The 24,052-nt window shown below is 43.9% G+C and overlaps 2 protein-coding genes across 2 annotated transcripts; one reads left to right on the top strand and one right to left on the bottom strand.

Moving 5' to 3' along the window:
• Positions 1-1,811: 1,811 nt before the first annotated feature.
• Positions 1,812-17,987, top strand: E2F5 (E2F transcription factor 5). The gene is made up of 9 exons (XM_074883845.1): positions 1,812-2,521; positions 8,571-8,680; positions 9,344-9,505; positions 11,103-11,146; positions 12,600-12,664; positions 14,317-14,584; positions 15,276-15,476; positions 15,885-15,929; positions 17,257-17,987. The coding sequence occupies exons 1-9, from the start codon at positions 2,390-2,392 to the stop codon at positions 17,364-17,366; spliced, it is 1,137 nt and encodes a 378-aa protein (XP_074739946.1). The 5' UTR covers positions 1,812-2,389; the 3' UTR covers positions 17,367-17,987.
• Positions 17,945-23,947, bottom strand: RBIS (ribosomal biogenesis factor). Its single transcript, XM_074883888.1, has 3 exons — positions 23,773-23,947; positions 19,479-19,595; positions 17,945-18,111 (listed from the first exon to the last, which is right to left on the bottom strand). The coding sequence occupies exons 1-3, from the start codon at positions 23,890-23,892 to the stop codon at positions 18,043-18,045; spliced, it is 306 nt and encodes a 101-aa protein (XP_074739989.1). The 5' UTR covers positions 23,893-23,947; the 3' UTR covers positions 17,945-18,042.
• Between the last annotated feature and the right edge of the window lie 105 nt (positions 23,948-24,052).

Consider the following 24,052-nt stretch of genomic DNA (forward strand, 5'->3'; position numbering starts at 1 on the left):
TGGTCAGTGACTGGTCTTGGACAACCTTGAGAGCAGGGAACAGACTGCTTTTGCTTTAAGAAAGGAAACAGCAACAAAGCAAAATTAAAAAAAAAAAAAAAAAAGCCACCCACCAACGGAATAAGGCACCTGCCGTGGCCTAGGAAAACAATATCCCTGCCCTGCTTCGCACAGTAACATTGTCCAAGGGTGGAGGTGGAGGGCTGGGAATTGTCTAGAGATTGCATGGTCTTATAAAAGGGTAAGATTCCAAATTTGTGGGCGGTGGCAGAAGGCAGACGCTTGCTCCAGCTCTGGCTCCCTGCATCCACAGTTTCTGCACCTGGCCCCTGAGGCCACCAAGAACGGGAGCAATCAGCGCTGATGAGCACTGTGTACTCCTGGCTCAGGTGGGTTATAGCTGCTAAGGACTGACTGCTTTGAATCTGTGTGAACAGTTGATAACATGAAAAAATTAATGCATAGTGGTAGTGGTTAGCAAGGTGCAAGAACCAGCTCTTAGCACAGTTGGGTTAATGAATGTCAGTCTAGTAAATTTTGCTGTGAAGTTGAAAATGAGCCTGATTTATTGGTCTGCTGGCATCTCAGTGGTCTACTGATTTGCTGACACAAATATATCAGTGTTACCTAAATGCAGAAAAAAATGACTTCTCATTCTTACCTTGTGCTCTACACACTCCTGCTTCTTCAGGAGCCACATTATGTGAGGAAATATTCACCTGGAAAGCTGTTCTATGGTATTTAAATGGGTATCACTGGCACAGAAAGGTTACACCACTTCGGAGTGCTTTTCTGTCATGTTTATCAAGTGCTTCCTTGGGCACTTCTTTTTTCTTTGCTTATTAATTGACCAAACTACACTTTGGGTCAAGTAATTGAATGCCTGGAATGCACCAGGAAGGTAAAAACTTGCCCTGCTTCAATTCTAAATACCGGCTCAGAGTTTCTAAATTAAAATTTTGGAGGAAAAACTATTTTCTAATTTCTAATTTTTGTTACTGTTTTTAACATAAATTCTACTCCTTGCTGTTGGCTCAGAAATCTCACATTTGGATACATGCATACATTAGTAGTGTTTGGATTGTTTTTCTTGTGGCTAATTCTGCCTTTGGCATTGCTTCCCTCTTTATGGTTACATGGCTTCCTTAGAGCTTTTTAACAGATGTTTAAATGATTTCTACCTTCAAAATGATAATAAAAACATGGTGTAGGTCAAAGCTGTGCCAATACCTATTCACAAGGATAAATTTCAGCCTGACATTAATGAAAGGTATAAAATAATAAATAATATAAACAAAATGTGAATTCTGACCTTGTCAGATGCAAGGCATTTTCTCCTGCATTAATCATGACAATTTAAAACTGATTCTGTTATTAGATTGTTTTGTTTTCGTTTCTAGACAAGATAACGCATCTATTTAAATCAATATTGAATGTGTCAGGAAACTCCTGTGCTACCTCAGAGCAGGAGGGATGTGATTCAAGGTCCAGAGAGAGTGCGTACCTGCTTGCTCCTCTACATGCACGCATTGCCCTGAAGATGCGATTACCTGTGAAGGCAGAGCTCCTCTGTCACACGGCACATTCTGTGTAATGTCCCTTTATAATGTGCTCCACGGCCTGGTGTGATGGGGTATCTGAGGGTATCTTTTCCCAACAGCATTTCTTTCTTAAAGTACATCTCTTGAATTCTTAGGCTATGTGGGCTTTTAAGCTTTTCTACTTTTATCCAAAGGTATCCCAGTGAGGGTTAAGGCTGAGTATGTTCGGACACCCCTGCAAGGAACTGGGCAGGCACCCGCCATTCTCGGTGCCTTTCGCCAGACCATCCGCGTGTCCTGCGTCGGGCCTCAGGAGATGGGAGAACGTAGTTTATAATTAATCTCGGTTTATTTATATCAAATGCAAACAGGGAAGGATGTGACGGGGTGCTACCGGTTAGGGAAGGGCAGGCTTGCAGGGGCACTTCAGGCGCTCGGGTCTGTCGCCGACGCCCCTGTCCTCCCTCCCTGAGGCGGGCTCCCGGCCTGTGCCGCCCGCTCCGGGGAAGCCGGAGCGAAGGCCCGGCCCGGCCCCCTCAGCCGAGCGCGACTCCTCTCCGCATGGCGCGGGCTTGCGCGTCCCGGCCCAGCCCTTCCTGGAGGCCGTAGGGCCGAGGAGCACCGCCCCGCCGGTGGCCCCAGCCCCGCGGGGCGGGCACGGCCCGGTCCCAGCCGGCGGCCCCTCGCCCCCCGCGGCCGAAACGCGCCGGTGTCCAGGCAACGGCGGCGGCGTCACTTCCTGCGGCGCCGCCCCTCCCGCCGCAGCCCTCGGGCCGGGGCTCCGTTCCGGACTCGGGCCGTTGCAGCGGTCGTGACACGTGGCGCGGCGGGGCGGCCCCGCGGGCGGCATGGCCGCGGCGGCCGAGGCGGCGGTGGGCGGCGGCGGCAGCAGCCGCCACGAGAAGAGCCTGGGGCTGCTGACCACCAAGTTCGTGTCGCTGCTGCAGGAGGCCAAGGACGGCGTGCTGGACCTCAAAGCGGTGCGAGGGCGGGGCGGGGCGGGGCGGCGGCGCCATGGCGGCGGCCTGCCCGCGGCGGGGGGACGGCGCCCGCGGTACCGCCGGGCCCCGCCGGGCCTCGCCGCCCCGCACAGCCCCGCCGCGCTGCCGGGAAGGCGGCGCAGCGCGGGGGCCGGGCCGGGCCGCCCTCTTCCTCCGTCCCCGGGCGGCGGGGGGTGCCCCGGCCGCTGACGGGCTGCGGCTGCCCGGTGATGGCTGACAGCCGCCGCGGTCGCCTGAAATACGCGTTCCGACTCTTTTAAGGAGGGTGAAATGGTTACTGTGCATAAAACGTAGGTCACTAGGGGCTTTTTATTTATTTTTTACTCTTGCGTTGCTCTGCGCACTGGCTCAGTGTACGGGCCGTTATTTATACCTGTTTCTCACCTGTCTCCCTCAATGTCCTTTTAGCAAAGGAAAACGATGTTGAAAAACAGACCAGTGCCTTCTGAGAGCATTGTATATATACATATATATGTGAAAGATGCTTAATTGGCGACGTGGGTGGCAAATCAGCTTCACCCACTTCTGCAGCCTGTCGCCTCTGAGCCGTGAAGGCGCTGGACTGCAGCAGTGGGGGGACTTCACCCATGGAGCCCTGGGACGAGCCCGCCTTGCACCGGGTCGCTCTGTCTCAGGAGGGACCCTTGGCGGGTGTCCGCTCCCCGGTGCCCTGGAGCGTTCTGCCGTGCTGGCCGAGGGGCCGGGGTACTGCTCGGGCCCTGCCGGCTGTTGGCCTGCACAGTGCGTCAAGGGGAAAGTGTATTTCTCCTGGCTGGTTAAGGTCCTCTAGCGAACTGCTGAGGAGTTAAGCAAAGGGCAGTAAGAGACTGGCTTGGCACTTTGGTTATTTGAAGTCCTTTCTGGAAAACTGACCTTTTTTGTTGATTATTCTTAGTGGGCTACAGGAGGTGAGTGGTGGTGTCGGAGCTGTGTCTGTGCATCCCTCTTCAGAAGCAAGCGCTTCTGTAGTGTTACAGTGACTAGTGAAACTTCAGGGTGAACTAGGTAGGGTACTGGGTAGGTTTTATACTCTCCTTTAGTTATGTTGTGGCCTGTACACATTGATTAACTTCTTCATATTTAATTGCCTCTTTCTTCAGTAAAACAGAACTAAGCGGTCCACATCTCGGGGATCGTTGTGCAGCTTGCTTTATTATCTGTCGTGCGCTGCGAGGTGTTCCAGGGTTAATTTGAGAAGCAAAGCATACCCAATTCATAAGACATTGCGCCAAAAAGCTTAGCTTAAAGAGCCAAAGAGCATGGATTTGAACAATAAAGTAGGGCTGTGTAGAGGGGTGGGACATTTCTCATCGCCTTTTGTGAGGAAGGTAAGCACCCAGAGGGAATGGAAGGGTTGATAGCCAGGGAAACATAAGTGGACATTGCAACAAGACATTGACATTCTGCTCAAGACCCTTTTTGGAGACTGATTTCTGAACTACAGGATACTGTTTGTTGGAAGTAAATACTAACTGAAGTGAGTAAATTGTTCATACTTTCATAAACAATGAGTCAGAACGTACGTTTCTGTAACTGGTGTTTCTCATAAATAAGCCACATATCTAAGGAAAAATGAAAACCAGCAGGCACATTATGTCGGTGTGCTCAGGCAGCTGAAGAACCAGGACGGTCTTGAAACAGAACAGGGCGTTCTAAGAAATGATTCCTGCAGTGAACATCTTCAGATGTCTCCCTGCTGACAGGTACTGACTGATGTTATGCTGCTGATTAGTATTTCTGTGCACCAACAGTGCACTATGAAGTAAATGCAATTTGGAAACATTAAGTGTACTTCTGGCTTTGTGATTTAGCAATTGAGAGTGAAAAGCTGTTCTATAGCATGTTTTCTGGTGATTTTTGGATACATCTATAGTTATAGTTAAACGGTCTGTAAGAGGACACTTTGGGACATGTGTGCTGACCCATCATGAAGCAGTAGTGATGCGTTGTCCTACGTGTGGGCACGGTTCCTTGCTTTAGGAGCAGGGAGCCCTACGAGTTCTGTGTGCTGAACTGATTTTGGAAATGTTTTAGTGCTGGATGCTTCTCTGCTAACATCTGACAACTCGTGGGAGTGGAAGTAAGGATTTTCTTTACTTGAAATTTGAATTCTACAGTGCTTACTTTAAAATCAAACAGCTATTCTCCAGTAATTGTATAGCTGTCCCTGAATAATCCTGTATAAACAAATCTAGTTTTGGAAACATAGCCTAAGACGTTAAGGGATGAGATGGAAGGGAAGGAAAGCAAAGTTCCTATATGCAGCAACCCATGAATTGCAGGGAAGAGAGAAAAAAAGCAAGATGAGTGAGTAAGGAATAAACCTCCTGAAATGACTCCCAAAACATCGTGTATTCTTCCTCTTCAGTAGCATACAACTGCTTTTGCCTTGATTTCTTAAATGGGCTTGGTTTAAAGCAGAATGCTATACTCGAGGTTAAGTAGTGTTTCTGATCATCGGTGCAAAACATCAGGTACTCCAAAATCTACTTGTTTGCTACTACCTTTATAAATGTATTGATCAGCAGCAAATAACAACTGCCATACACTTGCCATATTCTACAGAAGAAGAAAAAGCTTATCTGCTAAATTTTACGTTCTCTTAACCTTTACGCGTGAAGTGATATTCATTAGTTTTATGTACAGGTTGCCAAGCACACTGTTCACTCCCACTGAAGTGTTGACAGTCCTCTTGGGGAGATGTCATCTGCTACAGGGACAGTCCAGAAGATGCAGGACCTCTTTCCTTTGGCACAGGGAGAGCAGGCAGGCATTGCTGGCCCTTCTGCTTTGTTAAGCTTCTCAGTAATGACTCTGCCATGGTGCTCTAGCAAATTCATCTGCTCTTCAGTGCTAATGCAGTGAATGTGCAGCTGATGATTCCCCCTGCCTTTTGTTAGCTCTCAGGGAGCAAAGAAGTTGTGTGAGAGTCCACCCAAACTCTCAATTACCCTTTTTCTGGGTGGTTGTTTTATTCCTGGACAGGTTTGTGTGTGTGTGTGTGCGTGTGCATGCCTGCAGCTGAAACTCTGCTGAACAGCATATTTTCTGTATTCCACAAGTTGCACAATCTGAATGCACACAGAACCAAAGCCCTGCACTTAGAGGTTTTTCTTTTAGCTCCAAACCTGTCTGTGAGACACTCATACAGTGCTTGTCTTGAATACATACTTAATCAAAGTATGAGGAGATACTAGAAGGAATGACTAGAATGCAGCAGCTTTACATTTAAAAGATTTTTAAGAAGGAACACCAAATACAAATGGTTCAGAGGAAGGAGTGTGGAAGCTACCTCCAACCATGTTAGCAGGGCCATTGTGGTAGATGTCCCTTTCTTGTGCTGCTGGATCTGCTTCCACCATTTGATGCAGGCTGAGAAATTATGAGTTTTAAGAGTATTTTTGACAACAAGAGATTTGTCTCAAAACACTCTTAATTATTGAAGTCATTAGCATGTGGTTCATGTGGAGGAACTGAATGACTGAACTTAATTTCTGAACCATGTGCCTACCAGAAGATGTCCCATTGGTAACTGCTAGAGCGTCAAGGAGCTTTTCAATTGGTTTTTAAAATATCTCTGAAACACTCCATAAAATTTTGAGAAGATAATTAGGTTGCAAGACCAGCACCAGAAAACTAGTGAATATCTGGATTACACTTTCCTGACTGGCCCCACTTTGACTTCTTTGTTGGAATTCCTGATGTAAGTAGTTGGACTTTGTAGCTGTGATTGAATTATATACAGTGCTAGTCAAGCCAAATACATATGTAACTGTGTCCTTCATTTTCTCAGTCCCTAACTTGGGGTTCTGGAGCCTGGTTTCCAGCAGTAGTGAATCTCCACTGCTGGTGTTCATGGGAGCTCTGCTTTGAGTGTGAAATGCAGGAGAATTTAGAGTACCGAGACCACTCCAGCTTCGAAACATCTGAAGCTGGGCACTCAAAATTAGTGATTTTTTTTTTTTTTTTTTGTCTTAAACTTTGGTTTGAAAATACATTAAGATTAGTAAAGCATTTATATGTTGTACAGACAGGCATTTTGGAAATTCTCATGAGGTAATGAAATCGGTCTCCAGAGCAGTTTCTTCATCACTCAAACCATGAGCGGTAGACCAAGTCCTAGGTCCATGTGTTGAGCAATGGAAAAAAAAAAAGCAGAAAGTAATTAATCAGAATAGCAGCTGATTAAGTGTGTGCTGTCCATTCCCTGCATTGAACCATGTAGAGAGCTTGTAGAGATTGTGCCTCTGAAGACTATGAGATGTACAGGGTGTTGATTAAACATTGTGCAGGCAGCATCAATTTTGTCACTGCCTAGATTTTGAAGGCCTCTCTTGCAATCATTGTAAGCAGTGTGTATGCATGCAGCAAAAATAGCAGGTTAAGATAGCAAGAGCATGCCTGCTGGTACAAGTGATCAAAGAGCCTGTTTCCTTGGAGCGAACTAAAGTGTGTGCTTTTGTATGTATTTGTATGTATTTTGTTTTGTTAGATAGGAAAAGATTTTAACAGACTGCTACAGAAGACGATACAAAAGATAAATGTTGCTAACACTGTTTAGTAGGTACATCACTGTCAAGGAGAAAGAGCAGTGTTTATATTTCATGGCTGTAAGAGTATTTTTTTCATCTCCGTTCTTTCATTTTTTTCCTTTAATTTTACTTCACTAGAAAAACATTCACCGTATAAATTGGACTACTAAGTCCTAGTAATTAACTTTATTAGGAAAGTGTCATTTCTTTAGAAGATTAGTGAGTTTGTTTAGAGCTCAGAAAATACTGTAAAAGGAGTTATATGGACTTCACTATAAAATGGATCTGGTTTTCCTTCCTATTTGTGGTTGTCTCAGGTTGTACTCTTCATATAGGCTACCTTACTAAAAGCATTAATTTAATAGACTGTTGGACAAACTGAAATAAATCATTATATGCCTGTAGTGGAAATTAGGTGACTTTGTGCGTTAGTTCAAATTCAGGATGCAGAAGTCTTTGCCAGCTATCCTTCCCTTTATTTTTCTTCTTTTTTTCTTTTAATCTGTTTAATACATGTAGTCCCTTGTAATCATTTATCTGAGCATCCTGAGTAGTTGCAGACTCAGACTCCTCTTTGCTTTCTCTCCTTTTAGCTAATATTCTTTGAACTTGAGCCGCTTTACAGCATCAAAGAGCTGAGGGTGTGGAAGGCACAATAAGCTCAAGTTTGCTTGTTTTATCTTAAGTCTTTGCATCAGGTACATAAAAGTCACCATGGAGAGAATTATGGCATGAAGCAGACTGTTACCTCTGCCTGACACGCTGCTTTGCTTTGAATGACGAGCTGTGACAGCACACAGACACACGGCCTAGCTAGCTGGAACGTGAAAGTGATAGTGTGACAGCGGCGAGCATCTCTGTGAGCTGTACCACGGTCCTGGTGGCTGTGAAACAGCTCTTGGTACTCAGTGTGACAGACTGAGCAAGCCCAGGTACACTGCGAGGTGAATTTGTGCAGTGAAATGTTAGAGGGTGTTGCTGGCTTGAAGTATTGCAGCTCTCCTTCAGCCACTTTGTGAAATTACAGCCCTGTCGTTTCGTATCCCAGCACAGTTTAATCCAAACAAAGACTGCAATACCTCGAGTGTTAGTGGAAGGGATGATAAACTTAATACATCGTTGGCTTCAGAGGCATGTTCCACTGCAGGGCATTGCTGTCTGCCTTCCCCACTTTTTCCTACCTTCCAAAAAGAGCAGTGAAAGCTCCTCCGTGCAGTTGAATAGCGCATGCTCCAAATACTGAACGTGGTCTTTGCAACACACATGAACTCTCTGTCAAGGGTAGGCCTGCTGGCCTTCAAAGAGGTGACTCCTCTCAGCTTTGTAGCACTACACACAGGTGCTGAACTCCTGAATTCATGACTGAGCATCTGGCTCTTGAAGAGCCAAACCCTCTGCCTTCAGAATGACAGTAGTTGGCATTTTTCCAAGGGAATAGTTTAACTGTCTTTTGCCCTCAGCGTGCAAGCTGCTGATACTTGTTCTTCTCTTGGCAGGCTGCTGATACCCTTGCTGTGAGGCAGAAGAGAAGGATCTATGATATCACCAATGTTTTAGAGGGAATTGATCTCATTGAGAAGAAGTCAAAAAACAGCATTCAGTGGAAGTAAGCCATGTCAATTCTGCAAATTTTCATGTGCTCAAGAGCAACAAAAATTGCTTCTTCCCCCTTCTCCTGAGTAGATACAACATAAAATTAACGTTGTGCTCACCAATGAGCAATACGACGTTGTAGAATTACAGCAAAGTTGCAAATGAACTTTTATTTCTCTTCCCTTTAACTTGTGTCTTTGATACATAAAATCAAGTCTAAAGCATACAGGAGAGAAACTTTCAGAAAACTTGTGCTACTTTATAACTAGCACTTGCAGTTGAAAAATTTACTCTAGATGAATCTGGGAGGGGTATTGGGACACACTGTCTCCACCTGCCTACAACCTGTAGTACATGCCGATTTCCTCCTGGGTCACTGAAGGTGAAAGCTCAAGCTAAGAGTTAGAGGGGAAGAAAGTGTCTGCAAACCAGCTCCAATGCAGAAAAAAACCTACATTCCAAAAGAAATTTCAGTAGAGGGGAATTCTAAATTTGATCTGACGTTAAGAATTTTCATTTTTCTGTTAAATCAGTGCTGGGAAGGTAAATGTTCATTTCCCTAATGGTGAATATTAGTAGATATTCCAAAATTTTGAAAACAGTCTTAAGAAATTATTTTTGCGTGTTTGCTTTAGATTTTCACTTGTGGTTTCATGCACCCTTATATCTTTTTAAGAGGAGTAGGTGCTGGCTGCAATACAAAAGAAGTCATAGACAGGCTGAGGTATCTGGAAGCTGAAATTGAAGATCTAGAGCTAAAAGAAAAAGAATTGGATCAGCAGAAACTGTGGCTTCAGCAAAGTATCAAGAACGTCATGGATGATTCTACAAACCACCAATATCCTTTTAAATTAATTGTGTGTATCTTGGAACTAGAATTAAAACAACAGTTAAAGTGTAGGTATTGGATAAAGCATAATGTAGTCCATCTTATCAGAAGCAAGGAAAGGCAAATATATATTTCTGGTTTTGGTTCAAAAAGAAAGAAAATATAAATCTTATTTACATGACTTTTTAACTTCTGTGACTGTATGATTGGATCTGAAAATAATTTAGCACACACACACATATATATGGCAGTAATTTTTAAGTCCATAGTATAATGCTGGTGTCTTATTTTAAATGAATTCTGTTGCTTTCTGGCACTTGAATTTATACTTTTTACTGGTGCTTTACATGAATCTTTTTTTGTGTTGCTTGCTTCTCTTGAAAAGGTTAAGCTATCACCCAAAGATAAATTGAGTTGACAAAGTCCTGAAGCTTGTTGGGTTGGAAAAAAATCCTGCGTGTAAATACCCCATGAGCAGAGAGTTCCAGCTACGTTGCTTGTAACCATGTGTTTAGGGGTCTTGCAACATATTGAGCAAAATAAGTGTGGTGGTTTAGCCCCTGCCGGGGTCTGAGACCACGCGGCCGCTGCCCCTCCCCCACAAAGGGAGTGAAATACAAAGCCCCAAGACTGAAATAAGGAAAGGTTTAATACAACAATGCAATAGCAACACAACAAACAACAACAGTAACAATAACAGTAATAGTGATAGCAATGAACAGAGCAAAATAGCTACCAAATACAGCAGTTTGAAGCACGATGTACAAAACCACGAGTGCACCACGCTCCTGCGCCAGGAAAAATGTGACCTGCCTGGATGTGACGTCGCATGGTATCTGAATAACCCGGCTAGAGCTCCCCCCCACTGCTGGGGAAACTTAACCCTATCCTGGTTAAACCAGGACAATAAGACATCTGAGATTGGGAGCAGGAAAGTGCCCTTCTTATCTATAGCACCAGTGATAAGTACTTAAAAACTACTTGAGTTGCTCTACAGAAACTGTTCCTATGAAATGGATTCTGTAGCAAAGGAGACTGAAGTTAGATGTTAGGAGAAGCTTTGCTTTGGGAGAGCGAGCACTGGAATTGACCCCCCAGGGAGGTGGTGGAATATCCATTACTGGAGGTTTTCCAGAAGAGGGGAGGCAAACATCTGTTTGGAATGTCTTAACAGTTGATCTATGTTGAGGGAGGGAATGGGACAGGACAGCAGGTGAACTCTCATGTCCCCTCTGGCAGTTTTTGTGTGATTCTGGGAAGTCCTGATATGTATTTGAATTCTGTAGTGTCAAGTTAGTAAGGTAAATGGTATTCCTCAAAACAAGATTTTACATGTTTTCCTTTTTTAGAAGAATTGCTTCTCATTCAAACTACACAATTTTTTTTTTTGTATTTTCTTCACAGATACAGATTTTTTTTCTTTAAAAGACGCAACTTTGCTGTTTTTAACTAGCCATTCTGAAAGCCAAAAATCATGCCTTGATTACACCTCTGAGTAATAGCAGTAAGTTTATAGTTTAGACTCAGTTTGGACAAACTTCTTTTAAAGGGTAACAAATACCAGTTTTGTGTTGCTTTAAGAAAAATGTTCCTTGACATAAGTCACGTTTTCATATGTTACCCATGAAGATATCTGCAACTGCTTCAATGGTAAGTTGCTGCTAGGCTGTTATTTCTTAAAGTGAGAGATTTCTTGATCTTCCTCTTGAAAACTAACTTGCTAACTATCTGCTTTTTCCCTACAAGTATTTAAAATTTAGAAGTATTCAATAGTGATCAGTACTAAGTAGATGTGTCTCATAATGTTCATGACTAGCAAGTTCTGTCATTTTCTAGGTGTAGTCACAGATTGTACAGAATGAAAGCTCAGCTGTTTTTTGAGTACTGGTTTCGGATGTCTTTTTCTGTATTCATACTTTGCAGCGGCTTACCTCAGGCTGTTAATGGAACCAGGGACAGGACATGTTGGTCCGACCCACCAGAAAGACCAGACAGGTCCAAATTTCATAACATTTTCTGGTGGCAGCTGTAGTCAAAAGGAGCTCCTGATGATGCTGATAAGTGGAGCCAGCTGAAGTTCAGTGATGGGGCACAGCTACTAAATCAAAAGGATTCCTTCTGTACAGGAGGTTTGAAGAAATTGCCAAGAATTGCTGGCAAAAGTTACTTCCCTTGACATCTTCTCCTGATCCTGGGGCACCCAAGAGAAGATTGTTGTTCAGCCTCCAGCTAGGCTCAGAACTACCTCTTCTTTGCCACAAAGAAGGTTGGGGGTTTTTTTTGAATAAAAAAAAAAAAACCAACCTGCTGCAGAGTTTAACAAAAATGAGCTGTTACTAAAAAGAGTTAGTCATCACAAAATGGAGGCATCTAGTATGCCAGTCATATAGTACTTCATGTAAGTGTCTCTTAGGAGGCAGAGAAAGAAAAGCATTATTCCAAGTTACGGACAAAGGGGAAATGATGTGCAGGTAGGTGAGTGACCTGCAGTGTAAGGCAGGTTGTGCCGGTGCTGTTGATGTACTTGTGACCTCCTGACTTTAACCAATACATTTTAGTGTGCATAGTAAGCTACAGGTGAGTTTGATAGCCAGCTGCTACATCCCAGTTGTATGTGCTGCAGAAGCTGTGGGCTTAGACACTTGGAAGTGCTGGCACTGAAGATGACCATTAATACATTTTCTTCCTTCTGTTAAATTTCTCTGTACTACCACCATTCTTCAAAGCCATAAAGTGAGCTGGACCAGAGAGCTGTTTTAGCTGAAAAAGAAGCTAGTTAAATATTTTCGCCTCGTGTTACGTGTACCACTAGGAGATCTGGGGACAGTAACAAACAGGTAAAGGAAGTGGTAAATCTTGTACTGCTACGAGAAAAGGTTCTTGCAATTATGGTCTACGTATTGGAATTCTGTGATTTATATTATGCGATATACTTGGATCTTATAGGGACTATGCAAGTCCTACCACAAGTTTGTTTATGCTAGAATTATGCAGAATTTTAAGTGCCTTAGAGAATTACCATATCTTATTTGAGTGGATACTATGCAAGACTTAAGAAAAATACACACACTTAACACTTTCTTTAAAATTGCTATTTAACCAGGAGACACACTTCTAGCAATCCAAGCACCTTGTGGTACACAGTTAGAAGTACCTATACCCGAAATGGTATGTACTGGTTTCTTGTTTACCTAAGAGTTCTAGAGGGACAGTGGAAAAGAAGAGCTACATTAGAGCAGAGGATTTATCTCTGTGTGCAAGAGGGAGAAAAAAAAATAAGGTTGGTTGAGTTGAGAAGGGAGAGGCCATGTGGGAAAAAGTGGTTTTCGTACACCTAGATAGACTAATGGTAACTCTGTTGTATATTAAAAACGAGATGCAGTAATGGGTTTCTTTGCCCTCTCTTCTCTCTTGCTTTTAAATGTTGCAGTTTTCCAAATTTGACACAATTGTCATGAATTCCCTTGAGAACTTATTAGCAGTGACTTTTATGTGTCAGATTTCTCTGTCGCATTGTTAAAACAGATCTTTTACCAAAAAGCTTTTAGATTTAGTTGTAGGTTTAGTTTAGATGTAGTTTATGTTTAGTCTTGTGGTACTAGACTGGATAGAGAAACAGACTTCACTCTCACTTTCGCCAAAAGGTGGAATGGGCAAGGGTAAAGTAGGAGGCCAAATTACTTACCTCTGCTCATCTTTAATATTTTTTTTTGTTGCAGTGCTGTGTTTTACATAGGGTTTATATAGTTGGGAGAGAGCATTGTATGAAGCATGATAGCCACTACACTTGTAGAAGGCTGAAATTCACCTGAGAAGTTTCACAAGCTATTTTTAGTGAGGCTAAGCACAGTCTAGTATCATAAGAGCATCTAATGCTAGAACCATGAAGCTGATTGGTGGTACGATCTTTGTCTGTCTCTGCTGAAATCAGTTTAGGCAATGGTAAGGTGCTCAGTGGGACCAAAGTTAGCAGCTGTGATGTTGGGGTGGAGTTTTTTTGGCTTTTTGTGAGGGACTAAAAAAGCTGATCTTAAGTCTTCATCACCAAGTTCAAACTGGATGTTTCTGCTTTGGTTCCCATTTCCTGAGGCTTCTTTCCCACTTTTCTCATCCTCATTTTTTCTAGAACATACTTGCTGAAAACCTGTTCACTGAATTAGCCACAGTGGAGTCAGTGGTCTCATTAAGACTGTGCTAGAGGAAGCTAGTCCTAGCTGTATTGCTTAAGTAACTTGCCAAAAGAAGGCCTGGCAAATCAGCTAAGAAATCGTTTCTACTGACTCATGATCCTGTGTTCACTCAGTCTCGGTGATATATCCAACTGTTTTAGGATGCTTGGTCTCAACCAGGATCATTCTGAAGCTCCATTTAAAAAGAAAAAATGTAAATGTGCAGAAATCACTATTTATCATTGTTCTTATTGATAAGATGTAGCCCTGCTATAAGTCTCATATGACTTGAATTCAAGTAAACACTTCAAAGAATTGTGTGTTTGTGTCCTCTGTAACTGTTCTGGTCAGGTAAATACATTACAGGTTTGTAATCTGGTTTGGTTTTGGTTTGGTTTTTTTATTAGATCACACGTATTGCTTTTAAATATTTTTTTCCTGAGTATGATTTCATAAGTTTGTGCCAATTCTCAGCTTTTCTAGTGATCTAACTAGAAAAGCACTGTATTTATCTTCTGCATCAGTTTGAGAATTCTGTTCAAACATCTTCATTACTTTCTGTGAGAAATAACTCTATGCAGTTACTGTTACGTTTTGTAAAGTTCCAAGTTCTCAGGGAATGGTAACTTTCATAATATACCACCTTTACAGGGACAGAATGGACAGAAGAAATACCAGATCAATCTCAAAAGTAGTTCAGGACCTATCCATGTGCTGCTTATAAATAAAGACTCAAGCTCCGCCAAACCCATGGTGTTTCCAGTTCCTCCGCCTGATGACCTTGCACAGCCCTCATCTCAACCTGCAGCTCCAGCGACCCCCCTTAAACCTGCTACAGCTCCTCAAAATCCACCAGAACAACATGATCTGAACCAAGGACAGGAGTTACCGCAAACATCAGTTGCGGACACACCATCAGGTGGGTCCAGAGTTTTTCCTACCTCAGATGGGTGGGGGAGGTCAGGAGCTGGAGGGAAAGAACTGTTAGAAAAGGTGGTAGATAGAGGAAAGATCAAGAATTTGTGCAACGTAGCAGCTGTCTGTTAAGAAACTACCCCAAGGGCTTACTAGTAGCTCTCAGGTTACAGAGAAGCCTCCTCTTCTTCTGTCTGCTGAAACAGAAGACAGCTTCCCTCGTAGCTTATCATTTTATACTGAACAGGTTTTGGATATGATCCTGTTAGTTATTCTGAGGTGCTTCTCCTGAATGCAGTATGGAATGAAATTGCCAACCTCTGACAGAAGATAGGATTTGAACATGTACCTTTTAATGAGACAGATAATACAGGCACCAGTTCCAGCTTTGTGCCACAAGGTCACTTATCTTCTTCCACATAGCCACAGTGAGAGACTCCCTGAGTATCAGGTGGTTTTTTCATAATAACAGTAGGGTAATAGGAAAATATTTAAGAAAATTATGTCAGTGTTACACACTGGATTTCTGAAGGGTCCTGATTAAATTGTGCCTGTGACTTTGGAAGGGGGAGGCTCCTCTTGCCTCATTCCAGACATTGGCCATGTTCTCCTCAAAAGACAAAGCTGGGTCCAGGCGTTTGTGTTCCCTTTTACCGTAACAGACTTCATAACGTGCCTTTCTGTCTTTGTAACAGACGGCAGTGTGCAGCAGAGCAGTACAACCCCAGCAGCTCCTTACTCCAGCCTTCCAGAGTCGGTGTTGTACCCCAGCCTTTCAGGAGATGTCGCCCAAGCTACAACTAGCTCAAATGACTACCAGGGCTTGCTGCCCCTGGACGTTAACTGTATTCTCAAGCCAAACTCATTCGACATAGCAAAGATGGAGGAGCCCGCAGGTAGGAAGCAGTAGTGACTGTTTAAATGTTTTTATTAGTTTCCTGAGTCCTCCTTTATGACCGAGTTACTGATGAGTTACACAGAGGAAATGACAGGCTTCCGTTTATCTCCTAACGAAGCCGCTAAGCCAGCTCTAAGTAGCAAACTCATTTTGACCAAAATACCTTTCTCTCCCACTGGATCAGCTCTGTGTTGTACATGGCTCTAGGGTTATAAGGGATCATTGGGAGAAATCTATCAGGAAAAAAATGAGGGATACAAAGATGGAATCTATTTTATGTATACATGGCATACCATTGCTATCTCTACCGCTCTTACACTGTGCACGAGCCATACTGCACTTTGCAATTCAGTGTTTTAATGAGTCTGTGTCAACTTCCATAAACACATGCTCCTGTCTTTCACAGGAAATATCAGTGGGGATATTATTGATGAACTCATGTCTTCTGACGGTAAGTATTTAACATCTTTACTTTCCTAATAATTGCAAGTAGCAGCATGGTTTTTGTGTGAAGAGCACTCTTGATAGGTGTCTGTTAAATCTGATGCCAAGAGTCAGTATGAAACTACTTCTTCCCCCTGTACTGCCTCCTCTATCTTTGTCATTCTTGTCTTTGCTCCCCTTTCCATTTCCTGCAAGTTTTATTTAACAATCAAAACATGAGAGCCTTAATCCAGAAAGCACTTACATGCATGAATAACCCACCGGTCCTTAATTCAGGAACAGAGAAGGAACAGGCTGATGACTAGAGTGCTGCCTTAAAAAAAAAGTTCTGGTTTAATTCTGTTCTGCCTCAGGCTTCCTCCAGGAGCTTTGAGTAAACATTTCAGAGCATACATGCCTGCATGCAGAGCTGTGGTACACTGACAGAACAGGCAAATGTCACCCCTTTCTGCTCTTGCACCTTGGTGGCCATGTGAGTGCAGGACTAAACTACAGCTAGTAGTTTATATGCTCCCTGCCTCGCTGCTTTAGCTTGCTGAGGGGCCAGGCAAAGAGATGAACTCAGCTGGCATTATTCCTCTTGCCCTGTAAATATGCTGCTGTGAGCAGCCTGTGCTAATATCTGCCCTTCAAGCAGACAACCTCAGGGCTTATCAGAAAGAACCAAGTAATTACACGATCCGAGGGGCAAGATAGCATTATGTGAAAGTGTCGATACATGGCTAAAATGGAAATAGTCTCCACTTTTAGAGCAGGTACAGCATGCCCAGCTCATCTGCACTAGGTTAGTGTTCCTGAGGTGCAGCATGAGGACTGGGGCTTCTCTTCTTGCATTCCCTCCCCACAGATGACATGAAGTCCATGCTTGAAATGCAGTGCACAGACAAACTGCTAGCCTCCATTTTTCATTTGTAAAATAGGGATAATGTTAAATTCCTTACTTAAGGTTATAAATATTTGAAAGCTGATACCTGCAATACTGCAACAAGACAAAGGAATTACAAATATGAATGATGGCTTTCTGATGAAAGTTTCAAAAGCTGCTCAGGCACTCCTTTGCTGCAGAAGAATTTAAGTTCGTATTCCACAGCTATCACTCCATTCCAGCAAATTCATTTAAAATACTAAGCACAAAATGTAGACATGTCACTTACTGCCTTAGTTTGAAGGCAATACAGGTATTCACTGTATGTATCCTAGCATGCTTGTCAGATTATCAAGACTATTTTAATTAAGACTAACCATGATACTGCTGATGACAAACACTGAATTATGAGATAGGGCTGATATTCCAGAAGTGTTTTAATTTAAACTAAACTATTCCTGCTTTACAGTTTTTCCTCTCTTACGACTCTCTCCTACTCCCGGAGATGACTACAACTTTAACCTGGATGATAATGAAGGAGTCTGTGATCTCTTTGATGTGCAGATACTAAATTATTAGATATTGTGTCAACCAGACTACTTATCTACCTCTAACTATAACATTCTAGACTTCTTCATAACCTAAGTATTTGAATAATGAATGTATAACTTCTTAGTTCACTGACTCTGGGAGTATATTTCCTTTTGCTTCCTTTAACTACTTCACAAAACAAATTCAACAACCAGAAAAAAGGGCTTTTATCAAAAATTCTGGCACCTTTTTTTCACCCGAGTATCCTCTGTGTAATGCAATTATTTGGAGTTTTCTTTAGTAAGAAAAGTAAAAATGCTCTACAGCCTTTTGATAATTTAAAAAAATGATTAGGCTTCTTGCTTACAGATAACAGCATTTTCTTTGAAGCTTTACTGCCAAGAAGCTTTTTTTTTTTTAACCTTTCAATCAATTTTGAAGCTTTCACTGCCATGCTGAAAAGTGAAGGATGTCAACTTGAGTTATGCTAAACTGTTTCAGTGAACCAATTTTGTGAAGTGCCTTCTGTTTTAGCACTTTAAGTTTCTCACACTGACTTCTGACATTCCACTTTCCTAGATGATAGGAAAGGTCTGTTTGTAGTTTGTATTAAAGTGTGCCAATACTTGTATATTAACAAGATTTTTTTAATAAAATTGTACAAACAAAGCCATCAGTATTTGTGATCTTCATTTCTTGCAATCCCTTCATTGTCCATTATGTATTACAACTGAGACAACAGGTTTGTAGCAGCATCTACGTTTGCTGGTTCCTCTTCCAGATTTGTGGAAACCTGAAAAAAATGAGTTTCAGGTTAAAGTAGAAAGCAATTTCTTTTTACTCTACTTGGCAGAAAAACACTAATAAATATCCCTTGTCTAGAAGATGAGTTTGTCTCTATGTATTTAATTTAGGCTAATTTTGCAATCATAATTCAGTAATTTGGGGCATTACAGGATTCACTAAACTTGACAGATAAGCAGCTGACACTTTATGCTGCAGGAGAAAGACAAACTATCATGCCAGTAACACAGCCAAATGGAAGTAGGCTCAGGTTTTAGTTCAGAAGTGCTCTTGACAACGCTTTTGCAACTTTAAAGAAAATACAGTCTGAGTGATAAAATTCAACGTTATGCCACGTACAGCCCTACTAGCACAGGAGCAGTGGTGCAGTCTGAGTTCCTGGCTGTGTGGAATAACAAACCAGCAGGGACAGGGCTGCTGGCACCAACTGCCTTGAAACCCTTGCTCGGCCTCATCCTGTTCTGGTAGGACTGTCACCTATGTTTCATTTTTCCCTCAGCCTCTCCTTAAGTTATTTGACACTCCTTTTGTTGCTTCCAGCCATACAGAAACTTGATCACCCCAGGCACGGTAAATAATGCTCAACTCATGTGTGCTTCTCCCAACTCCCTCTACTTCCCCCAACAGCCAGCATGGATTGATGTGTACCTTATCCCAGCCCACAGCTTTTCTCTCTCCCCCAAACCATTCCCGGAGCATCAGAGTCAGCATTAAGAGTTTATACGGAAGAGCTTGTCAGCAATTAAATTCCATTAATTATTTCTTGCGCAAGACTGCACGTAGCCCTATTTAAAAGACTAGTCAAAGGAAGACAAGTGAAACACTGTCTTGAACCCTAAGTGCTACAGGCAAGAGCTCTAGTACAGAAATTGCTGTTCAGGTGTTGGTACTTCTGATGAGGGAATATGAAGGCTTAGGAATCAGGAACAGAAAGAGGCAGAGCTGTTTGTTTGGTTCAAAGCACTATCAGGTGCTTCATGTAAGGAACAGCAAGGTTCATCCTTACTTTCTGTGTCTATTCATGTTGTGACATAAGTCTCAAATCAAGGGGCTGGAGCCGGAATTAACTTTTTAAAAAAATCAGTTAAAGACCAACTAGAACATAATTTAAAAATATGTTTTGGAAGCATGCTACGGCTTGGCTGCCCACCCTCGTCTCTCTTTACTTTAGTAGTTAAATAGCACTTGAATATGCTAACCAGATTTCAACATTACCACAACTGAAATCAATAAAGCTGGGCTTACAGCTTTAATCCAACTGCATGAATTGCCTGCAGTCTTAGAGCCAGAATATAATGCTTTGAACATGCACATTCCTTCCACTTCCCTACTTAGATTTTCACAAAGGGAAATTACCTGATGACTCTTCTGAGGTTCTGCTGCAGTGCCTTTTGATAGCTGCTGTACTTCTTTCTGAACTTCAGCAAATGCTTTATTTATTGTGCTAACTTTTTCAGCATTTCTAATGTTTATCTGGGAAGAAAAAACATACACACATTGGTATTTTTAACAGAAATTCCACTGGCATGTGGAAGTGCACCATTTTTGTACAACTATTATACAGCCAGTTCTATATGCATATCTTCCAAAATTCCTTTTTAGTAGGTTGATCTGTACTTAATTATATCATCTAGTCATGTAATACTGATGTTCTAATAAATTAAAAATTATGAAAGCAGTTAAACTTGTTCTATTGGAAAGGAAGCCCATAGTGATCCAGAAACAGAACACAAAACAAAAGCCAGGCTGCAGACAGGCCCTGCTACACTGCCCTCAGCTCCTCTTAGCTGGATTGGAGCTACAGGAAGGGTTCCTTCCCTCCTTCGTGTAGTGGGTTGACCCTGGCTGGATGCCAGGTGCCCACCAAAGCTACTCTATCACTCCCCTCCTTAGCTGGACATGGGAGAGAAATCATAATGAAAGGCTCATGGGTCGAGGTAAGGACAGGGAGATCACTCAGTAATTACGTCACAGGCAAAACTAACTCAACTTGGGGAAAATTAAATTTAATACCAATCAAATCAGAGTAGGGTAATGAGAAATAAAACCAAATCTTAACAACACCTTTCCCACACCCCACCCTTCTTCCCAGGCTTAACTTTACTCCTGATTTTCTCTACCTCCTTCTCCCCAGCAGCACAGGGGGTCAGGGAATGGGGGTTGTGGTCCGTTCATCACATGTTGTCTCTGCTGCTCCTTCCTCCTCAGGGAGAGGACTCCTCACACCCTTCCCCTGCTCTAGCATGGGGTCCCTCCCACAGGACACAGTCCTCCACAGACTTCTCCAATGTGAGCCCTTCCCATGGGCTGCAGCTCTTAACGAACTGCTCCAGTATGGGTTCCTTCCACAGGGTGCAGTCCTTCAGCAACAGACTGCTTCAGTGTGGGTCCCCCACAGGATCACAAGTCCTGCCAGAAAACCTGCTCCAGCGTGGGTTCCTCTCTCCATGGGGCCATGGGTCCTGCCAGGAGCCTGCTCCAGCGCAGGCTTCCCACAGGGTCACAGCCTCCTTTGGGCACATCCACCTGCTCTAGAGTGGGGTTCTCCACGGGCTGCTGGTGGAGATCTGCTCCACCGTTAACCTCCCTGTGCTGCAGAGGCACAGCCTGCCTCACCATGGGCTGCACCATGGGCTCCGGTGCCTGGAGCACCTCCTCCCCCTCCTTCTTCACTGACCTTAGTGTCTGCAGAGCTGTTTCTCTCACATATTCTCACTCCTTTCTCTGTCTGCAGTTGCACAGCAACATTTTCCCTTTCTTAAATACGTTATCCCAGAAGCGCTATAACCATCACTGATGGGCTCAGCCTTGGCCAGCAGTGGGTCCATCTTGGAGCTGGCTGGCACTGGCTCTGTTGGACATATGGGAAGCTTCTAGCAGCTTCTCACAGAAGCCACCCCTGTAGCCCCTGTGAGCTACCAAAACCTTGCCATGCAAACCCAATACAGTTTGTAAATGATCTTACCATTTTGAATTCTTTCAGTAGTTTGCTTTTCAACATCACACCTTGCATTCCTATGTGTTCATACTATAGGTCTGGTCAAGAACGTCTACCAGATTTTGTTGTGGTATTTAAAGAAACTTCTGTGACTGTACCAGACCAGGATGTGTATCTGATCCCTGGACACCTCAGCCTCACTAGCCCAAATCTGCCTTCATAAGTTATTTCAGCAAAGATGCTTGCTTTCGAAGGGGAAGAGCTAAGACATGGACATGTGCTGTGCTCTGGGGACAGTAATCTGTGGGAGGGGAGCACGGTGGATGCAAGGAGGCATAAACTCTTTCACTGCTGCAGCAAAGTAAGATTCAGCTGTTCTCAGCCCTAGCACCTGTTGCTTCTGAAGCACCAAGTCTGGAACAGGACTGTAGCCAGATAATGTCCTATTACATTGCAAATGTTCATACACCTTCAGGCAACCCCAGATTTCAGGATGCCTACTGCTGTTCCAAAGGCTACCCCTGTAATTCACCTCTCAACAATTTACACAGGCAGAAGCAAACTGTGAATGGTTACACGTATTCATTTTGCTTTCAAAGCTTCCATAATTTCAGAGCATGTACACATTAACAGTAATTCCACTTATTCTGAGTGATCAAGAGAACAAGCAGTGGCAAGAGGCTGATGTAACAAGTCTACTCAGATTATCACTTTGATAACAAACTGGACAGTGAGTTGAGAAATACGGACTCAGCTCCCGGCTCAAATGGAGAGTGGATGGGACTGTGGGCAATCCAATTTACAAAGATCTTCGGCTTCCCATCAGGGCTTGTTACCATTTTCCAGCTTCACAGGGGTGCTGAAAGGATCCAGTCACTTTTAATACCTGATATCCTCAGCTACTCTGGCAGGACTCCTCCAGAGAAAGAGGCTCTGTAGCTAGTTTGTGTATCTATATCAAAAGTTGTTTGAATAGGCTTTCATCTATTAAAGAATAAATCTATTTTAACAAATTTTTCTGAGCATCTTCCTATACTGCTTAATGATAACTAAATCCCCAAAGGCTTAATGAATTAAAGAATACAGCTTCAAACACACAGAATAAAATTTTACTCCTAATAAGCTACTCACTTTTCATGAATATGATTTTTAAACTTGTTTCTCTCTTTATTATACAGAACCCTCTAGACTAAGTGGAGATGTGACACCAGCAACATGAAATTGTTTATTTCCAAAGTTTGTTACGTTCCTGTCTGTCTACCAGATTAACTCGTCAAGTGACTTTAGCTTGCAGGGGAAAATTTGAAAGGGCCTTTTTTTAGAGTGGCTGTTTGACTCTTTTTGCCCAGCAGACTGCAACTAAATCTAATGGGAACAATAAACCACTAATTTTCTGCTTTTATTATCAGATGCCCTTCTAGAGGGACTAGCTGAACTCTCAGCAGATCACACAGCTCAGGCTGGAGGCAGGGTTTGAAAAGAAGATGACTTGCTGCTACCAAGAGGAAAACCCTTGCTTAGATCACCCCCACCCCTCTTCCCTTGCATCGCTGCCAGCCACGACTCACTCTCTCCCTCCCCTGGGCAGTGGTGCTCTCCAGACATGAAAATGGTAGAATACTGGTTTTGCTTGTTTACTTTTCCATTCCTTCAGTATGTTAAATCAGCTCACAGAAGGGTCTGCAGAGCATCACTGTCCATCTAAGGTGCAAGAAGGGGGAAAAGAGGGATTAAAGAGCAAAACATGGCAGTGCGTGCTCTTAGATCTGTTCACTGCATCTCACTGACATGGTTTTACTTGACAGCTAAGACAAACGAACAGCTACTGGATGAGAAAAGGTTCCATCCTTTCTGGTTCTTCCCCCCTAAAATGTTTCTCTTTGTACTCATTCATAATTAAATTTGTTCAACTTGCCAACCCAGCACAGAAAAACACAAAATGCATTTTTAGTTGCTTTTGCTGCTGATTTTAGCAAGTTGAACCACCTAGGACGTGATGAGTTCCTGAGTCAGCATCAAGCAGAGCTGTGGGAACAGAGCCCCGGCCTGGAAAAGGGGGCTGGGGTTGGGAACCTGACGGAAAAGAGCAGGACTTCCCCTCGCAGTATCTGTGCCTGGTGGTTTCGATCAGGCCATTTTGTTAAACCATGCCCTGAATTACACCATCAGTGACACTGCAAGCGTGGTCTAGTAAAGGCAAACTTGCTGAACTACGGCTGTTGTCTTTAGCATCAGGTTCCCTGGGCCATACTGAAATGCCATCAGATACTTTCTAAATGACCCCCCTCAAGGAGAACAGCTCGAAGTCTTAGGTGGCGGACGCTTGCAGAGATCAAATAACATTTTTTGTCTTTCCCTTTTTGAAGACGATGACATCCACGCATAAACCTAATTTTCAGGTGGGAACTGTGTACTTTGCAATGTTGTGCCCAGAAGAAAACTGCCCATAAAGCAGCTCTACCGAGCCCCTCACAAGCGCTCCCTCCGCCTCCCAGAACAGGCCTCAGAGGAGGCAAGGCCGCACCGCCCCGGCCCGAAGGGATCCCCGCGGAAGCGGCCGGGCCCGCCCGGCCGAAGCCTCGCGCGGGGCCGCCGGGCGACCCGGCAGGCCTGAGGCGCTCCGGTGGGAAGCTGCCGCGCCGCTCCGCCGGCTACCCTATCCCCCCGCCGCCGCTCCGCCGGCAAACCTACCGCCCCCCATCCCCCGCTCACCTGCTTCAGCCCGGAGGTGACGGGCCGCGCCTTGCCTTTAGCCTTGGCCTTGACGGCGCCGCTGCGGGCGATGCGGAAGACGCTCGCCGCCTTCGCCGCCCGCGACCGACTCTTCCCCATGGCGGCGGCACCGCGGGGGCGGGCGGGCGGACGGACGGCTGACGTCACCCCCCGCGCGCCGGGGAAGCCGCCAATCCCCCCAGCACTGTCATGGGGCGGCGAGGCCGGCAGGGGGCGCTGCGCCCCCCGCCACCGCGCGCCGCTGCCCCGGGCCGGCCGG

This window comes from Strix uralensis, chromosome 1, assembly GCF_047716275.1.
Source record: "Strix uralensis isolate ZFMK-TIS-50842 chromosome 1, bStrUra1, whole genome shotgun sequence".
Taxonomy (NCBI): Eukaryota; Metazoa; Chordata; class Aves; order Strigiformes; family Strigidae; genus Strix; species Strix uralensis.